General features: G+C 42.7%; 1 protein-coding gene across 5 annotated transcripts in view; it reads left to right on the top strand.

The window, feature by feature from the left end:
• Nucleotides 1–16,902, top strand: part of LOC141088278 (inter-alpha-trypsin inhibitor heavy chain H3-like) — a 91,995-nt gene that overhangs the window by 49,361 nt on the left and 25,732 nt on the right. For all 5 annotated transcript variants that reach the window (XM_073574291.1, XM_073574292.1, XM_073574294.1 and 2 more), the window contains 2 exons: nucleotides 1,304–1,464; nucleotides 2,573–2,614. In XM_073574291.1, the coding sequence (XP_073430392.1) occupies nucleotides 1,304–1,464; nucleotides 2,573–2,614 (203 nt within the window). The remainder of the gene's footprint in view (nucleotides 1–1,303; nucleotides 1,465–2,572; nucleotides 2,615–16,902) is intronic.

Below are 16,902 nucleotides of genomic sequence, written 5' to 3'. Positions count from 1 at the left end.
CCGGTCCCATTTGTAAACTATTTAACTCCTTCAGATGGATTGCGACATGGGACTTGACTGTACAGCGGACAGGTATGGATATTGTTGCTTTTTTATTTTGGATATTTTTACAGGAGAACGATGGCTTCGATATTGGATTAGCTGTGTAATAAAGATGAAAAAATGTGTGTTTATTTATTTCATTAAAAGTCTTTTTTCTTAATGTGTGTAACCCCTTTCAGACTAGTGGATTAATAATGGAGAGGTGTCTAATTGACACCTCTCCATTATTAACCCGGCTTAATGTCACCTTACAATAGCAAGCAAACCCCTTATTACCCCATGTGCCACCGCTACACGGCAATGGGAAGAGAGCGGGTAAGTCCCGCAATAGGCGCATCTTACAGATGCGCCTTTTCTGGGGTGGCTGGGGGCAGATTTTTTTAGCCAGGGGTGGCATAAAAACAATTGTCCCATTCCTGGCTATTAATATCTGCCCTCAGTCACTGGCTTGCCCTCTCTGGCAGAGAAAATTGTGCGGGAGCCCACGCCAGTTTTTTCCGTGAATTAATCCTTTAATTTAACACCTACAGCTCCGAAATTTAACACACATAAACTGCTAACATTATTAGTGAGGGACATATAAAAAAAATAACGGATATGCAATGGTTTACTGTATGTAAACCATGTCTCATATCCTGTCGGGTTCTGTAATGATTTTACAGAAGCCGGCAATTCAATTACTGGCTATTCTGCTATGTATCTCTCTCTGAAATATAAATATATATGTGTGTTTCAATGACATGTGTATATATATATATATATATATTGTGTATCATATGTGTATATATCTATTCTTTATTTTCTATTTTAACCTGCCATTGGGATCCATTATATGTCCATTTTGCAAGCCTGCAAGAAAGTCTTGCCATACGGATGCCGTACGGATGTCACACAGATGCTTAGATGCAAGAAAATTGCATCCTCGCATTGCAACCGGATGACATAAGTACAGATCACTGTTCATGAAACATTTGTGCGATTCTCGGCCGTGTAAAATGGACCGATTTTTTTTATGCGTTGTGTGTGACTCCAGCCTAAAGCTAAAATTCTTAACCTATTCTTACGAGTATTGTTATGCCCCTGATTCACTTGATGCATAGGCTATATAGTATAAGTACAGAAGCACTGACCATATTTTATTATCCATAATGCATTAAAATATGTGAAAAAGATCTTTGCTAAGAAATCTCTTTTGTATTAGTTATAGGCGATGTAAAGCTGGTTACATGTCGGTCTCTAAATTAAGTTTGTTTCCTCTAAGACTCCTGGCAGAGCCATCAGAAAAAGTGAACCTGACAGCGCAGGCGCTTGAGCTTTCGCTGAAGTTCAAATTTGTGACTCCATTAACTTCAATGGTAGTTACTAAACCAGAGGAAAAAGATGGGGAAGAAGAAACATTAATTGCTGACAAATTTGTGGAAGGTAACAAAAATTTACGTAAAGCAACACAAAAATTTGTAAACAACATTGGTTTTGTTGTAGTTTGAGGTTTAGGCTTCATCCTGATGTCTGTTTCATGTATGGTATGAGCCCATTATAGTATACAGGGTGATTCAAATGTCAGTGTCTGCAAAAAAAATAATAAAATGAAGACATGTCCAATTTTGATCTGAGCCACAAAGCAAAATTGCACATTTCAAGTCTTAGGGTCTATGAAAAAACTTGGACAGCACACTGATGGCATCCTAGTTGCATCCTAGTGCTGTCAGGAGTTCACAGTTGCTAGGAGAAAAATTGACAAAAATATGATCCAACACACTGATGGAAAAGTGTCGGATTTTTTTCACATATGAGAAATAATGTATTTGTAAGCCAAAATCAGGAGTGGAACAATCAGAGGAAAAGTCTAATAGAAACACGTCACCACTTCTGTATTTATCACCCACTGCTGCTTTTTTTGACTTAAGGTACCGTCACACATAGCGACTCACCAGCGATCCCGACAATGATATCAGCGTGTCAGGATTGCTGGTGAGTCACTATGTGATCGCTGGTGAGCTGTCACACAGAGTGCTTCACCAGCGATCAGCACAGCGACGCCGAGCGCCCGGCGTCGCAGTGTACTTTAGTTACCAGCGCACTGATGCAGGGAGCTGGTAACTAAGGTACACATCGGGTATCTAAGGGACGTGCATCAGCTGATCGCTGGTCTCCCGCCTGCCACATGCAGCGATGCGTGAGGGCCAGCGGGAGACCAGCAATCAAAGAAATGTCCAGGGCTTTCCAAGAGCGATCAGCGATACCGGCAGGGGGGCCGGTCGCTGATCGCTGTCACACACAGCGTCGCTGTTGCGTCACAAAACTTGTGACTCAGCAGCGATCTCGCTAGCGAGATCGCTATGTGTGACGGGGCCCTTACAAATACTGATGTAAAATATTGACCAAATACAGAGTTTGTGAACGTGGTCTTAAGGTGTGGTTATTCTGGGCACTATACTTAGTGCCTCTTGAAGCCTATTAAAGTTGATTTTCTACCAACATTTTTTGTAACATAATATTACCCTACTAACTTTTATTCTGTTGTTTGCAGAACAAGTTTTTTCTGAAGTGTCCCATCTAAAAGGATTTTTTGGTAAGGGTTTAAGTATGGAGAAATAATATCATCACGAATTTTATGTTCAAAGTGGATCTGTCACCGGCCCTGATGTCTGTGTTAGTAAAATCTTGTATTTCCTATTAAATAACAATTTTAGTACCTGATTACTTAGAACTGTGCATTGTGCCACTGCTTCGCTAAGCCTCGTTGAATACATTAATCAAAAAGAATTAGGCTGGGTTCACACGTAGCGGAATTCCATTCCACGGGAAAATCGCATTTTAAATTCCCGCGATTTTCCCGCGGAAAAACTAGCATTTTGCAAGCGTAATGCTAGCGTTTTCCAAGCGATCTGTAGCATCGCTTGGAGAACTGATTGACAGGTTGGTCACACTCGTCAAACATAGTGTGTGACCTATGCGGCCTCAGTAGTAAAAGATAAAATGTAAAAAATAATAAAAAAAATAAAAAATGGTGTTATTCTTACCTTCCGACGTCCCGCACAGCCTTCCTACCTCTCTCCACGCTCCCGTTCCTAGTAATCCTTTGCGAAAATGCCCGCGATGACGTCCGTTCTCGTGGGATCACGACATCTCGCGGTTATTCGCGATGATGTCGCGCAAATGACCGCGAGACTTCGCGATCCCGCGAGAACGGACACCATCGCGGGCATTTTCGCAAAAGCTTGCTGGGAACGGGAGCATGGAGAGAGGCAGGAAGGCTGTGCGGGACGTCGGAAGGTAAGAATAACACCATTTTTTATTTTAAATTCTATTTTTTACAGGGATATGGTACCCAAAGCCCGGAGGACAGTTTCCTCTGCTCTGGACCGTGGGCACCATCCGCAATTGTTCTGCTTACTTTTCGCATGGTGGGCACAGCCACATGCGGAAAGTAAGCAGAACAATGCATTCCTATGGGTGTGGGATCGCCGCGATTCCGCAAAATTAATGAGCATGCTGCGGTTTTTACGGCGAAGCGATTCCGCCGCGGTAAAAACCGCAGCATTAGCACAGCATTGCGGAATCCCATAGGAATGCATGGGATGCTTAGTTTTCGCGTTTTCGCGGCAAAATCGCGCGGTTAAAACCACCGCCGAAGCGCGAAAAAAAGCCACGTGTGAACTCAGCCTTACCCTTTCCTTGCCTATGAAAGATATTCCTACATAACCTACTGACTTAAAGGTACTTTTCAGAAAATTAGAATATCATCAAAAAGTTAATTTATTTCAGTTCTTCAATGCAAAAAGTGAAACTTATCTATATAAAGTCATTGCAAGCAGAGTGATCTATTTCAAGTGTTTATTTCTGTTAATGTTGATGATTATGGCTTACAGCCAATGAAAACCCAAAAGTCATTATCTCAGTAAATTAGAATACTTTATAACACCAGCTTGAAAAATAATTTTAAAATCCAAAATGTTGGCCTACTGAAATGTATATTCAGTAAATGCACTCAATACTTGGTTGGGGCTCCTTTTGCATCAATTACTGCATCAATGTGGCATGGCATGGAGGCGATCAGCCTGTGGCACTGCTGAGGTGTTATGGAAGCCCAGGTGGCTTTGATAGAATCTTTCAGCTCATCTGCATTGTTGTGTCTGGAGTCTCTCATCTTGCTCTTGACAATACCCCATAGATTCTTGATACGGTTAAGGTCAGACAAGTTTGCTGGCCAATCAAGCACAGTGATACTGTTGTTTTTAACCCCTTTACCCCCAAGGTTTGCATGTTAATGACAAGGCCAGTTTTTGCAATTCTGACCACTGTCTCTTTATGAGGTAATAACTCTGGAACGCTTCCATGGATCCTGGTGATGCTGACATTTTCTCGTGACGTATTGTACTTCATGATAGTGGTAAAATGTCTTTGATATGACTTGCGTTTATTTGTGGAAAAAAATGGAAATTTGGCAAAAATTTTGAAAATGTTGCAATTTTCCAACTTTTAATTTTTATGCCCTTAAAACAGAGAAATATGTCATACAAGATAGTTAATAAGTAACATTTCCCACATGTCTACTTTACATCAGCACACTTTTGTAACCAAAATTTTTTTGTTAGGAAGTTATAAGGGTTAAAATTTAAACAGCGATTTCTCATTCTTACAACACCATTTTTTTATTGACTACATCACATTTGAAGTCACTTTGAGGGGTCTATATGATAGAAAATACCCAAAAATGACACCATTCTAAAAACTGCACCCCTCAAGGTGCTCAAAACCACATTCAAGAATTTTATTAACCTTTCAGGTGCTTCACAGGAATTCTTGGAATGTTTAAAAAAAATGAACATTTAACTTTTCTTCACAAAATGACTTCAGATCCAATTAGTTTTATTTTGCCAAGGGTAACAGGAGAAATTGGACCCCAAAAGTTGTTTAACTATTTGTCCTGAGTATGCTGATACCCCATATATGCAGGTAAACCACTGTTTTGGCGCATTGCAGAGCTCCGAAGGGAAGTAGCGCCATTTGACTTTTCAATGCAAAATTTACTGCAATAGAGATCGGACGCCATGTCACGTTTGGAGAGCCCATGATGTGCCTAAACAGTGGAAACCCCCACAAGTGACACCATTTTGGAAAGTTGACCCCCAAAGGAACTTATCTAGATGTGTGGTGAGCACTTTGAACCCCCAAGTGCTTCACAGAAGTTTATAATGTAGAGCCGTAAAAATAAAAAATCATATTTTTTTCGCAAAAATGATTTTTCTCCCCCAATTTTTTATTTTCCAAAGGGTAACAGGAGAAATTTGACCCAAAATGTTGTTGTGCAATTTGTCCTGAGTATGCTGATATCCCATATGTGGGGGTAAACCATTGTTTGGGCGCATGGCAGAGCTTGGAAGGGAAGAAGCACCATTTGACTTTTTCAACGCAGAATTGGCTGGAATTGAGATCAGACGCATTTGGAGAGCCCCTGATGTGCCTAAACAGTGGAAACCCCCCAATTCTAACTCCAAGCCTAACCCAACACACCCCTAACCCTAATCCCAATCCTAACCATAACCCTAACCACAAACCTAACCCTAACACACCCCTAATCCCAACCCTAACCCTAAACCTAACTTCCCAAGAGGATTTGCCTGCAGGATCTTTAGGAGGAAGGGGAGAGTTAGTGACACGATTAGAGGCTGCAAATCTCTCCTGTCTATGTTCTGTAATATCTATGTCAATGCGCAGGCAATGCTGTGTGAATGCCTCTAACTCTTGAGAAGAATCTGCATGGGCTAACTCGTCCTTAATCACACTAGAAAGTCCCCTTTTAAAAATGGGTAATTGAACATGACAGTTCTAAACCGTGTCCACCTCCAGCCATCTAAATTCAATAGCGTATTCATCAACAGAACGCTTACCCTGACATAATGACAACAATGCAGTTTCAGCTGTAGTGCAACATTAGGATCACCAAACATCATAGTCATTGCAGCTAGAAAATCATCCAAGTTATTCAGATGGGGGTCAAGAGTCTCGATTAGCAGATTTTCACAAGCGAGTGCTCGTGAGGTAAGTAACATGATTATACATAAAATTTTGGATCGATCTGTATGGAGGTATGCAGCATGTACATCAAAATACAAAATGCACTGATTAATAAACCCACAAAATTTGTAACAGTCTCCATTAAATCTAAATGGCGGTAACTTGAGAGGACTAGCTGGCGGTAACTGTCCCGGAGGTGAAGGCGCCCATACTTTTATTTGATTACCTAAGTCCTGAAGCACCTGCCCGAAATGGGCTTCCTAGTTATCAACCTTGTTCTGTACAGCCTCCACATCCCCTTGTAAAGAGTTATTCATGGAAAATAACTGATCCAACTTTGTCTCAGTCGACATTATCCCAGCCTGAGTATCCTGTAACAATTATGTGGGTACTGTGGGATAAAACAAGTCTGTGTTAGGAATCTGGGTCCTTCTATGCCTATGCTGAGACCCAGATTCTCACATTTGTCTCCAGAGGCTGTCCTTTTTCCCTGCTTCTGAGCATGCTCACAGGACGAGCTCTCATTGGAGTTCAGGAGTCAGGTGCTCAGGTCCTGCTCCTGATTTCATTGGTTCTGCTCTGGGCTCTGGAGATTTCCGGAAGGTCCTGTACGCTATAAAAAGTGCGCATGGCTGTTCTGCCATGCGCTAGTATTTTCTATACTTGCTGCTGTGTTTGATGATGGATGCTTGGACTGGTGACTGACTCATTAAATATCCCCCTCCTTGGTTATTACGAGTGTGTGAGTGATTGGGTCAGCTAGTAGCAGCGCTAGCGCCAGCGCGCTCAAGCTCCATCTGTTGCAGCAGCCAGCATCCTGCTTTGCGCCTGCTACATTGCGCTTGCAGTCCATTTTGGCATTCGCAGTTGCGACGCCGTGCACACCTCCAGTTGCGGTAAGTCTGTTCGGTTGTAGTGACGTTACCAAACTACTCCGGTCTCTGACTACCGTACGTGTGCCGCTGTGATCCTGTGCACTTAACAGGCTCAGCGTACCTTTTCTATTTCATAGAATCATAGAATCGTAGAGTTGGAAGGGACCTCCTGGGCCATCTGGTCCAACCCCCTGCTCAAAGCAGGATTCGCTAAATCATCCCAGTCAGTCTGTCCAGCCTCTGTTTGAAGACTTCCATTGCAGGAGAACTCACCACTTCTCGTGGCAGCCTGTTCCACTCATTGATCACTCTAACTGTCAAAAAGTTTTTTCTAATATCTAATCTGTGTCTCCTCCCATTCAGTTTCATCCCATTGCTTCTAGTCTTTCCTTGTGCAAATGAGAATAAAGTTGATCCTTCTACAATGTGACACCCCTTTGTTTTTCTGTGCAACTCTGTGTTCCTAAAACAGAGATTGCTTGGTTGCACTTGGGTGATTCAGAACCCTGTTCACACTACCGTTTGAGTGTTCTGCCTCTCTAGCAGCGGTTTCCACACCTGCCGCACGGTGGACCCCGGGCGGCGAACACGCTTTATTTATATTTTTTTTAGCGTGTTCCGCCGTCCAGAGCAGTCTGAGACCAAAGATGAGAAAAATAAGTGTACTTAACAAAGCAAAAAGTAGAACATAAACTAACAGAGACCTTCCTGAAATTGTAACGAAGTGACAGCACAAAACAGAAAAGTCCAGCAAACTTAGTAGCGGGGCGCGACCGCTAATACAAACAAGTCCAGCTGTAAAATGCAGCAAGAATGCGACTTATACGTGGAAGTCCAGCAGTAGCATGCAGCAAGAGTGCGACCCGCAATTATACGTGGAAGTCCAGCAGTAGTATGCGGCAAGAATGCAATCGGCACTTATATGTAGAAGTCCAGCAGAAATAAGAAGCAAGAGTGCAACTGGCACTTATATGTGGAAGTCCAGAACTATGTAGATAGAGGAGTTGACACTTTCAGGGAAGCCCAGAAATACATGGGTGGAGCATTACAGGGAGAAGGTCCTTAAATGTACTTTTTGGGCTGAGAAGTCCCTCTCAAGTCCCACAAAGAAGCCTGCTACAGACACAGTCTCAGAAGTCAGGACATTAAGTAACCCCAGCTAGGATCCAGAAGCTGCTTAGAAGACTGAAGGTAACTGGAAGTGGTAAGGCAGTGCACTGAGTAACGAGCAGCAGCAGGAACTCCAGAGGCAAGCCAGGAGGAAGCTCAGAAACAGACAGCAACAAAATACTCAGGCAAGGACTGACCTGGACTTAAATAGCAGGACAGACAGGAAGTGAAGTACCAGACTCCATCTTGGACAAGGGCAAAACAGGCTCCATGGAACATCCGGAATCCTTACACTGGGACCTTGATTTCCAAATGAAATGCAAAATTTACTTTCATCTAAAAACAACACCTTGGACCACTGAGCGACAGTCCAGTTCTTTTTCTCCTTGGCCTAGGTAAGACGTTTTTGGCGTTGTATATTGGTCATGAGTGGTTTGACACAAGGTATGCAACTCTTGTAGCCCATTTCCTGGATAAATCTGTGTGTGGTGGCTCTTGAAGCAATAACTCTAGCAGCAGTCCACTCCTTGTGAATCTCCCCAAAATCTTTGAATGGCCTTTTCTTAAAAATCCTTTAAAGGCTGCTGTTTTCCCGGTTGCTTGTGCACCTTTTTCTACCACACTTTTTCCTTCCACTCAACTTTCCATAAATATGCTTGGATACAGCACTCTGTGAGCAGCCAGCTTCTTTAGCAATGATCTTTTGTGGCTTCCCCTCCTTGTGGAGTGTGTCAATGACTGCTTTCTGGACATCTGTTAAGTCAGCAGTAGAGTTGAGCGATACCGTCCGATACTTCAAAGTATCGGATCGGAATGGATCGGCCGATCTTTAAAAAAAGTATCGGTATCGCCGATTCCGATACCGGAAGTCCCATTCAAGTCTATGGGACTTCTGGTATCGGAATAAGAAAAACCCTGTTTTTGCCTTGTACAGCCTCTCTGGGGTCTGTACGGGCCTTTCGGGGGGCTGTGCCGGCCTGCCAGGGGGTCTGTGCAGGCTCCGGTGGTCTGTGCCGGCCTGCCGGGGGGCTGTGCCGGCCTGCCGGTGGTCTGTGCAGGCTCCGGTGGGCTGTGCCGGCCTGCCGGGGGGCTGTGCCGGCCTGCCGGTGGTCTGTGCAGGCTCCGGGGGGCTGTGCCGGCCTGCCGGGGGGCTGTGCCGGCCTGCCGGTGGTCTGTGCAGGCTCCGGTGGTCTGTGCCGGCCTGCCGGTGGTCTGTGCAGGTTCCGGGGGGCTGTGCCGGCCTGCCGGGGGGCTGTGCCGGCCTGCAGGTGGTCTGTGCAGGCTTCGGGGGTCTGTGCAGGCATCGTCCGATGGGACTACAAGTCCCATCGGGCGATGCCTGCTACCATGACAGTGATTGACACATTAGCCAATGATGGGACAGTAGTAGTCCCATCATCCGGCTAATGTGTTAAATGTTAAAAAATAAAATAAAATACTACATACATACTACATGCATGCTACATACATACTACATGCTACATACATACTACATACTACATACATACTACATATATACTACATACATACTACATACATGCTACATACATGCTACATACATACTGCATGCTACATATATACTACATACATACTGCATGCTACATACATACTACATACATACTACATACATACTACATGCATGCTACATGCATGCTACATACATACTGCATGCTACATACATACTACATACATACTACATACATACTACATGCATGCTACATGCATGCTACATGCATGCTACATACATGCTACATACATACTACATACATACTACATACATACTACATACATACTACATACATACTACATGCATGCTACATACATACTACACGCATGCTACATGCATGCTACATACATACTACATACATACTACATACATACTACATGCTACATACATACTACATATATACTACATGCATGCTACATACATACTACATGCTACATACATACCACATACATACTACATACATGCTACATGCTACATACATACTACATATATACTACATGCATGCTACATACATACTGCATGCTACATGCATGCTACATACATACTACATACATACTACATGCTACATACATACCACATATATACTACATACATACTACATACATACTACATGCTACATACATACCGCATACATACTACATACATGCTACATGCTACATACATACTACATACATACTACATGCATGCTACATACATACTACATACATACTACATGCATGCTACATACATACTACATGCATGCTACATACATACTACATGCATGCTACATGCATGCTACATACATACTACATACATACTACATGCATGCTACATACATACTACATGCATGCTACATACATACTACATGCATGCTACATGCATGCTACATACATACTACATGCTACATACATACCACATACATACTACATACATACTACATACATACTACATGCTACATACATACTACATATATACTACATGCATGCTACATACATACTACATATATACTACATGCATGCTACATACATACTGCATGCTACATACATACTACATACATACTACATGCTACATACATACCACATATATACTACATACATACAATACATTCATACAATACATACATAGACATACAGTACATATAACATAGAGTAACATACTTACCAATACTTGTCACATTGTTCCCCGAAGCCATTGTCTTTTCCGGAATAAATATTAACATAACAAACCACAAAAATACTCACCCACGATCCGAAGCAGTCCACGAGTGTGTCCCACGACGATCTTGGGTAGAGAACTGCAGCATCAGATGATGCTGCCATTCTCTACGGGCTGCAGGAATCCAATGACGGAAGGATACCTACCTTCCGTCATTGGATTCCTGCAGCCCGTAGAGAACGGCAGCATCATCTGATGCTGCAGTTCTCTACCCAAGATCGTCGTGGGACACACTCGTGGACTGCTTCGGATCGTGGGTGAGTATTTTTGTGGTTTGTTATGTTAATATTTATTCCGGAAAAGACAATGGCTTCGGGGAACAATGTGACAAGTATTGGTAAGTATGTTACTCTATGTTATATGTACTGTATGTCTATGTATGTATTGTATGAATGTATTGTATGTATGTAGTATATATGTGGTATGTATGTAGCATGTAGTATGTATGTAGTATGTATGTAGCATGCATGTAGCATGCAGTATGTATGTAGCATGCATGTAGTATATATGTAGTATGTATGTAGTATGTATGTAGTATGTATGTGGTATGTATGTAGCATGTAGTATGTATGTAGCATGCATGTAGCATGCATGTAGTATGTATGTAGCATGCATGTAGTATGTATGTAGCATGCATGTAGTATGTATGTATGTAGTATGTATGTAGCATGCATGTAGTATGTATGTAGTATGTATGTAGTATGTATGTAGTATGTATGTAGCATGCAGTATGTATGTAGCATGTATGTAGCATGTATGTAGTATGTATGTAGTATATATGTAGTATGTATGTAGCATGTAGTATGTATGTAGCATGCATGTAGTATATATGTAGTATGTATGTAGCATGTAGTATGTATGTAGCATGCATGTAGTATATATGTAGTATGTATGTAGCATGTAGTATGTATGTAGCATGCATGTAGTATATATGTAGTATGTATGTAGCATGTAGTATGTATGTAGTATTTTTTTTTTTTTTTTTAACATTTAACACATTAGCCGGATGATGGGACTACTACTGTCCCATCATTGGCTAATGTGTCAATCACTGTCATGGTAGCAGGCATCGCCAGATGGGACTTGTAGTCCCATCGGACGATGCTTGCACAGACCCCCGGACATCAGCACAGCCCCCCGGCAGGCCGGCACAGCCCCCCAGCAGGCCGGCACAGCCCCCCGGCAGGCCGGTACAGACCCCCACAGGGTGCACAGACCACCGGCAGGCCGGCACAGCCCCCCGGCAGGCCGGTACCGACCCCGGGCAGTCCACACAGCCCCCCGGCAGGCCGGCAGAGACCCCCAGAAGGCCCGAAATGACGGCGCATCATGATGCGCACACACCGCGCATCATGATGACGTCAGGCCGTCAATCAACTTTGAACTTCCGATTCCGATGCCGAATTCCGATATTGAAAAAATATCGGAAGTCGGTATCGGAATTCCGATACAGCAAGTATCGGCCGATACCCGATACTTGCGGTATCGGAATGCTCAACACTAGTCAGCAGTCTTCCCCATGATTGTGGAGCCTACTGAAATAGACTAAGGGACCTTTATAAATGCTTAGGAAGCCTTTGCAGGAGTTTTTTGTTAATTATTCTAATTTACTGAGCTAATGACTTTGGGGTTTTCATTGGCTGTAAGCCATAATCATCAACATTAACAGAAATAAACACTTGAAATTGATCACTGTTTGTTACGATTCTATATAATATATGAGTTTCACTTTTTGTATTGAAGAACTGAAATAAATTAACTTTTTGATGAGAAGTGAGAAGCACTTGTATTGGTTAATTTCCAGGAGGAATAACAAAGTATACAAGTGCTTCCGGCTACTGCACATCCCCCCAGATTGAAGTCAGGGCATTGCGGGAAAATTTCACGTGACATCAAGTTCATGGTTTCATAGTCCGAAATCACATCTGATGCTTTCTTATGGTGTCACATTGCGATCTGTGACCTACCGTGACTCTGACAGAGTAACTAATGATTCCAAATGTGTTGGATTTTCTGTCATTGGTTGCAAGTGATTTAGCTGCTTTTCTACAGCTCTAGAATAATGAAACAGCAAGTCATAGATTTTTTTGTTGCTCGACTTCCCTGAAATTGCTTTATCACTGTGTTGCTTCCAGCTGTAAAAATATTTTCTAGTTTCAGAAAAACCTTGTCTCACGGCTGCAGTTTGTTTTACAAAAAAACATAAACTGTTCTTTGCTCACTCTCCCCAAGTCCAACGCATTGGATGTGTTTAAAAAAAAATGTTCCTGTGCTGAGATAATCTTATAAATGTGCCCCTGCTGTGTACTGTGTAACGGCTATATCTGACCATACAGAGACATGGTCTGATCATACCACAGCTCCTGGGCGGGGAGGAAGCAAAAGAGTGTACAGACATTACAGCAAGGCAGAGGTGTAGCTAGGATTTTGGTTCGGGGAGGGGGGGGGGACTTCTGAGTGGGCCCCAGCCCCTAGCCAGGTAACCTTGATTATAACTGGTTGACACACCCTAATAGTGGATGTAGGAGAACCTCAGCAGATGACTGCACTGTTGCTGAAAATAATCTGCATACAAAGACCACCATTGATATTACCACCATATGGTCGTGGTAAATACCAGTCCTATGGAACATATAACAGATTACAGTACAGGTATAGATGGTGACTTACCGCTGACGTTCTTTCTCATGGAATTATTCACTTTTCCCGTCTTTTCCATCTGGTCCACACGGACATGATTTAAATCAACTTTGAAATTAACTTTATTAGTGGGAAAACCCCTTTAAGGCTTGAAAGTGCTTGATTTGGTTAGCATCCTCAATAATCAGAACTTCCAACTCCCGTTTCCAAGACTTTACACGTGCTGCGCCAATTCTTTGGAATGCACTTCCCAGGTCAATACGATTAGTCCCCAATCCCCACAATTTTAAGCATGCCCTGAAAACGCATTTATTCAGACTGGCCTATCGCCTCAACACATTAACCTAATCTATCCCTGTGTGGCACAGTCAAAAGTTTTACCATAACCAGGTTCCCCGCATCATGGTCCCACATGCTTTATGCATCTATTAGCCCTCTGTGTCTGTACTGTTACACACTTAACATTATGGCTGGTCCATACAATCAGGGCAACTGTTACCACCCACCATTCGTGTCTCCCCTTTTTTCCTCATAGACTGTAAGCTTGCGAGCAGGGCCCTCATTCCTCTTGGTATTTGTTATAATCTATGTGATTATTGTTATGCTATAATGTCTATCGTCTGTACAAGTCGTCTCTAAAATGTAAAGTGCTGCGGAATATGTCGGCGCTATAGAAATAAAATGTATTATTATTATTTGCTTTATGAACAAACGCCACTGTCGATACTAAACTCTTAACAGTAATTGGTTGTCCAACTGAAATTCTAAAAGTCTGTTCACAAATGACACAGGGGAAGGGGGTGCCACAGGACAGGGAGCAGGGGAATCAGAGGGACAGAGGGTCCCACAGGACAGGGGACAGGGGCATCACAGGGGCAGGTGGCCCCATGGGGCAGGAGACAGGGGGTCCCATGGGGGCAGAGGGTTCCACAGGACAGGGGGCAGGCAGCACCACATCACAATGCTCCTCTGTGCCCCCCACTCTGCACTGGCACTGCCCTGGGCATCACCCGCCCCTGGCACTACTACAATGCTGGCAGCGGGTTCAGCAGTTTGTGGCACCAGAGCGAAGCTTGTCCTCTGAGGCCCCGCTCACACTGACATGTGGGGGCCACAGCGATCTGTCACAGGACAGTGATGTCCCTCGTGGGACAATGTAATAAAGTTAAAAAAAAAAGTGTCAAAATAATTTTAAAAAAATCGCTAAATAAATTAGTGAAAAAAATATTCCCCAATAAATTCATTTTTTGAATATGAAAAAAAACAATAAAAGTACACATATTTGGTATCGCCGCGTCTGTAACGACCCACCCTATAAAACTGTCCCATTAGTTAACCCCTTTAGTGAACCCCTTAAAAAATAAAAATAAAAAACGAAGCAAAAAATAATGATTTATTATCATACCGCCGAACAAAAAGTGCAATAACGCGCGATCAAAAAGATGCATATAAATATCCATGGTACCGCTGAAAACGTCAGCTTATCCCGCAAAAAACGAACTGCCATACAGCGTCATCCACAAAAAAATAAAAAGTTATAGCTCGCAGAATAAAGCGATGCAAAAATAATTATTTTTTATATAAAATAGTTTTTCATTGCATAAAACCGACAAAACATAAAAAAACGACCTAAATGAGGTATCGCTGTAACCGTACCGACCCGAAGAATAAAACCGCTTTATCAATTTTACCGCCCCTGGAACGATGTAAACGCACCCCCCAAAAGAAATTCATGAAACGCTGGTTTTTGTTCATTCGTCAACTCGTCCCGCAAAGAATAAGACCTCACATGACTCGGTGGGTCAAAATACGGAAAAATTATAGCTCTCAATATGTGGTGATGCAAAAACTATTTTTACAATAAAAAGCGTCTTTTAGCGTGTGACAGCTGCCAAACATAAAAACCGCCATAAATAGTAAATCAAACCCCCCGTTATCACCCCCTTAGTTAGGGAAAAATAATAAAACTAAAAGAAAATGTATTTATTTCCATTTTCCCATTAGGGTTAGGGCTAGGGTTAGGGCTAGAGTTAGGGCTGAGATTAGGGTTAGGGGTGTGTTGGGGTTAGGGTTGGAGTTAGAATTGGGGGTTTCCACTGTTTGGGCACATCAGGTGCTCTCCAAATGCAACATGGCGTCTGATCTCAATTCCAGCCAATTCTGCGTTGAAAAAGTCAAATGGTGCTCCTTCCCTTCCAAGCTCTGCCATGCGCCCAAACTGTGTTTTACCCCCACATATAGGGTATCAGCATACTCAGGACAAATTGCAAAACAACTTTTGGGGTCCAATTTCTCCTGTTACCCTTAGGAAAATAAAAAATTGGGGGCAAAAATATCATTTTTGTGGAAAAAAATGATTTTTTTATTTTCACGCCCAGGCGTTATAAACTTCTGTGAAGCACTTGGGGGTTCAAAGTGCTCACCACACATCTAGATAAATTCTGTGGGCGGTCTAGTTTCCAAAATGGTGTCACTTATGGGGAGTTTCAATAGTTTAGGTACATCAGGGGCTCTCCAAATGCACAGACCATTCCATCAAAGTCTGCATTCCAAAACGTCACTACTTCCCTTCCGAGCCCCGACGTGTGCCCATACAGTAGTTTTCTCCCACATATGAGGTATCAGCGTACTCAGGACAAATTGGACAACAAATTTTGGGGTCCAATTTCTCCTGTTACCCTTGGGAAAATAAAAAAATTGGAGACTAATTGATCATGTTTGTGGAAAAAATACAATATTTTTATTTTCACGCCCGGTCGTTATAAACTTCTGTGAAGCACTGGGGGGTTCAAAGTGCTCACCACACATCTAGATAAGTTCCTTAGGGGGTCTAGTTTCCAAAATGGGGTCACTTGTGGGGGATTTCCACTGTTTAGGTACATCAGGGGCTCTCCAAAAGCAACATGACACCCGCAGACCATTCCATCAAAGTCTGCATTCCAAAACGTCACTACTTCCCTTCCGAGCCCCGACGTGTGCCTATACAGTAATTTTCTCCCACATATGAGGTATCAGCATACTCAGGACAAATTGGACAACAAATTTTGGGGTCCAATTTCTCTTTGTACCCTTGGGAAAATAAAAAATTGGTGACTAAAAGATCATGTTTGTGGAAAAAATACGATTTTTTTATTTTCACGCCTGGGCGTTAAAAACTTCTGGGAAGCACTGAGGGGTTCAAAGTGCTCACCACAATCTAGATAAGTTCCTTGGGGGGTCTAGTTTCCAAAATGGTGTCATTTGTGGGGGGTTTCTACTGTTTTGGTACATCAGGGGCTTTCCAAACACGACATGGTGTCCGATCTCAAATCCAGCCAAAAACGTTAAATGGTGCTGCTTCCCTTCCGAGCTCTGCCATGCGCCCAAATAGTCATTTACACCCACATATGGGGTATCAGCGTACTCAGGACAAATTGCACAATAACTTTTAGGGTCCTGTTCCCCTTGGGAAAATAAAAATTGAGGGTGAAAAGATCATTTTTGTGGAAAAAATATGATTTTTTTAATTGTACC

Source organism: Dendrobates tinctorius, unplaced genomic scaffold, assembly GCF_039654945.1.
Source record: "Dendrobates tinctorius isolate UK_male_01 unplaced genomic scaffold, ASM3965494v1 ptg000038l, whole genome shotgun sequence".
NCBI classification, from domain to species: Eukaryota; Metazoa; Chordata; class Amphibia; order Anura; family Dendrobatidae; genus Dendrobates; species Dendrobates tinctorius.
The sequence above is the reverse complement of the archived record's forward strand: the minus strand, read 5'-3'. Positions and strand labels throughout refer to the sequence as shown.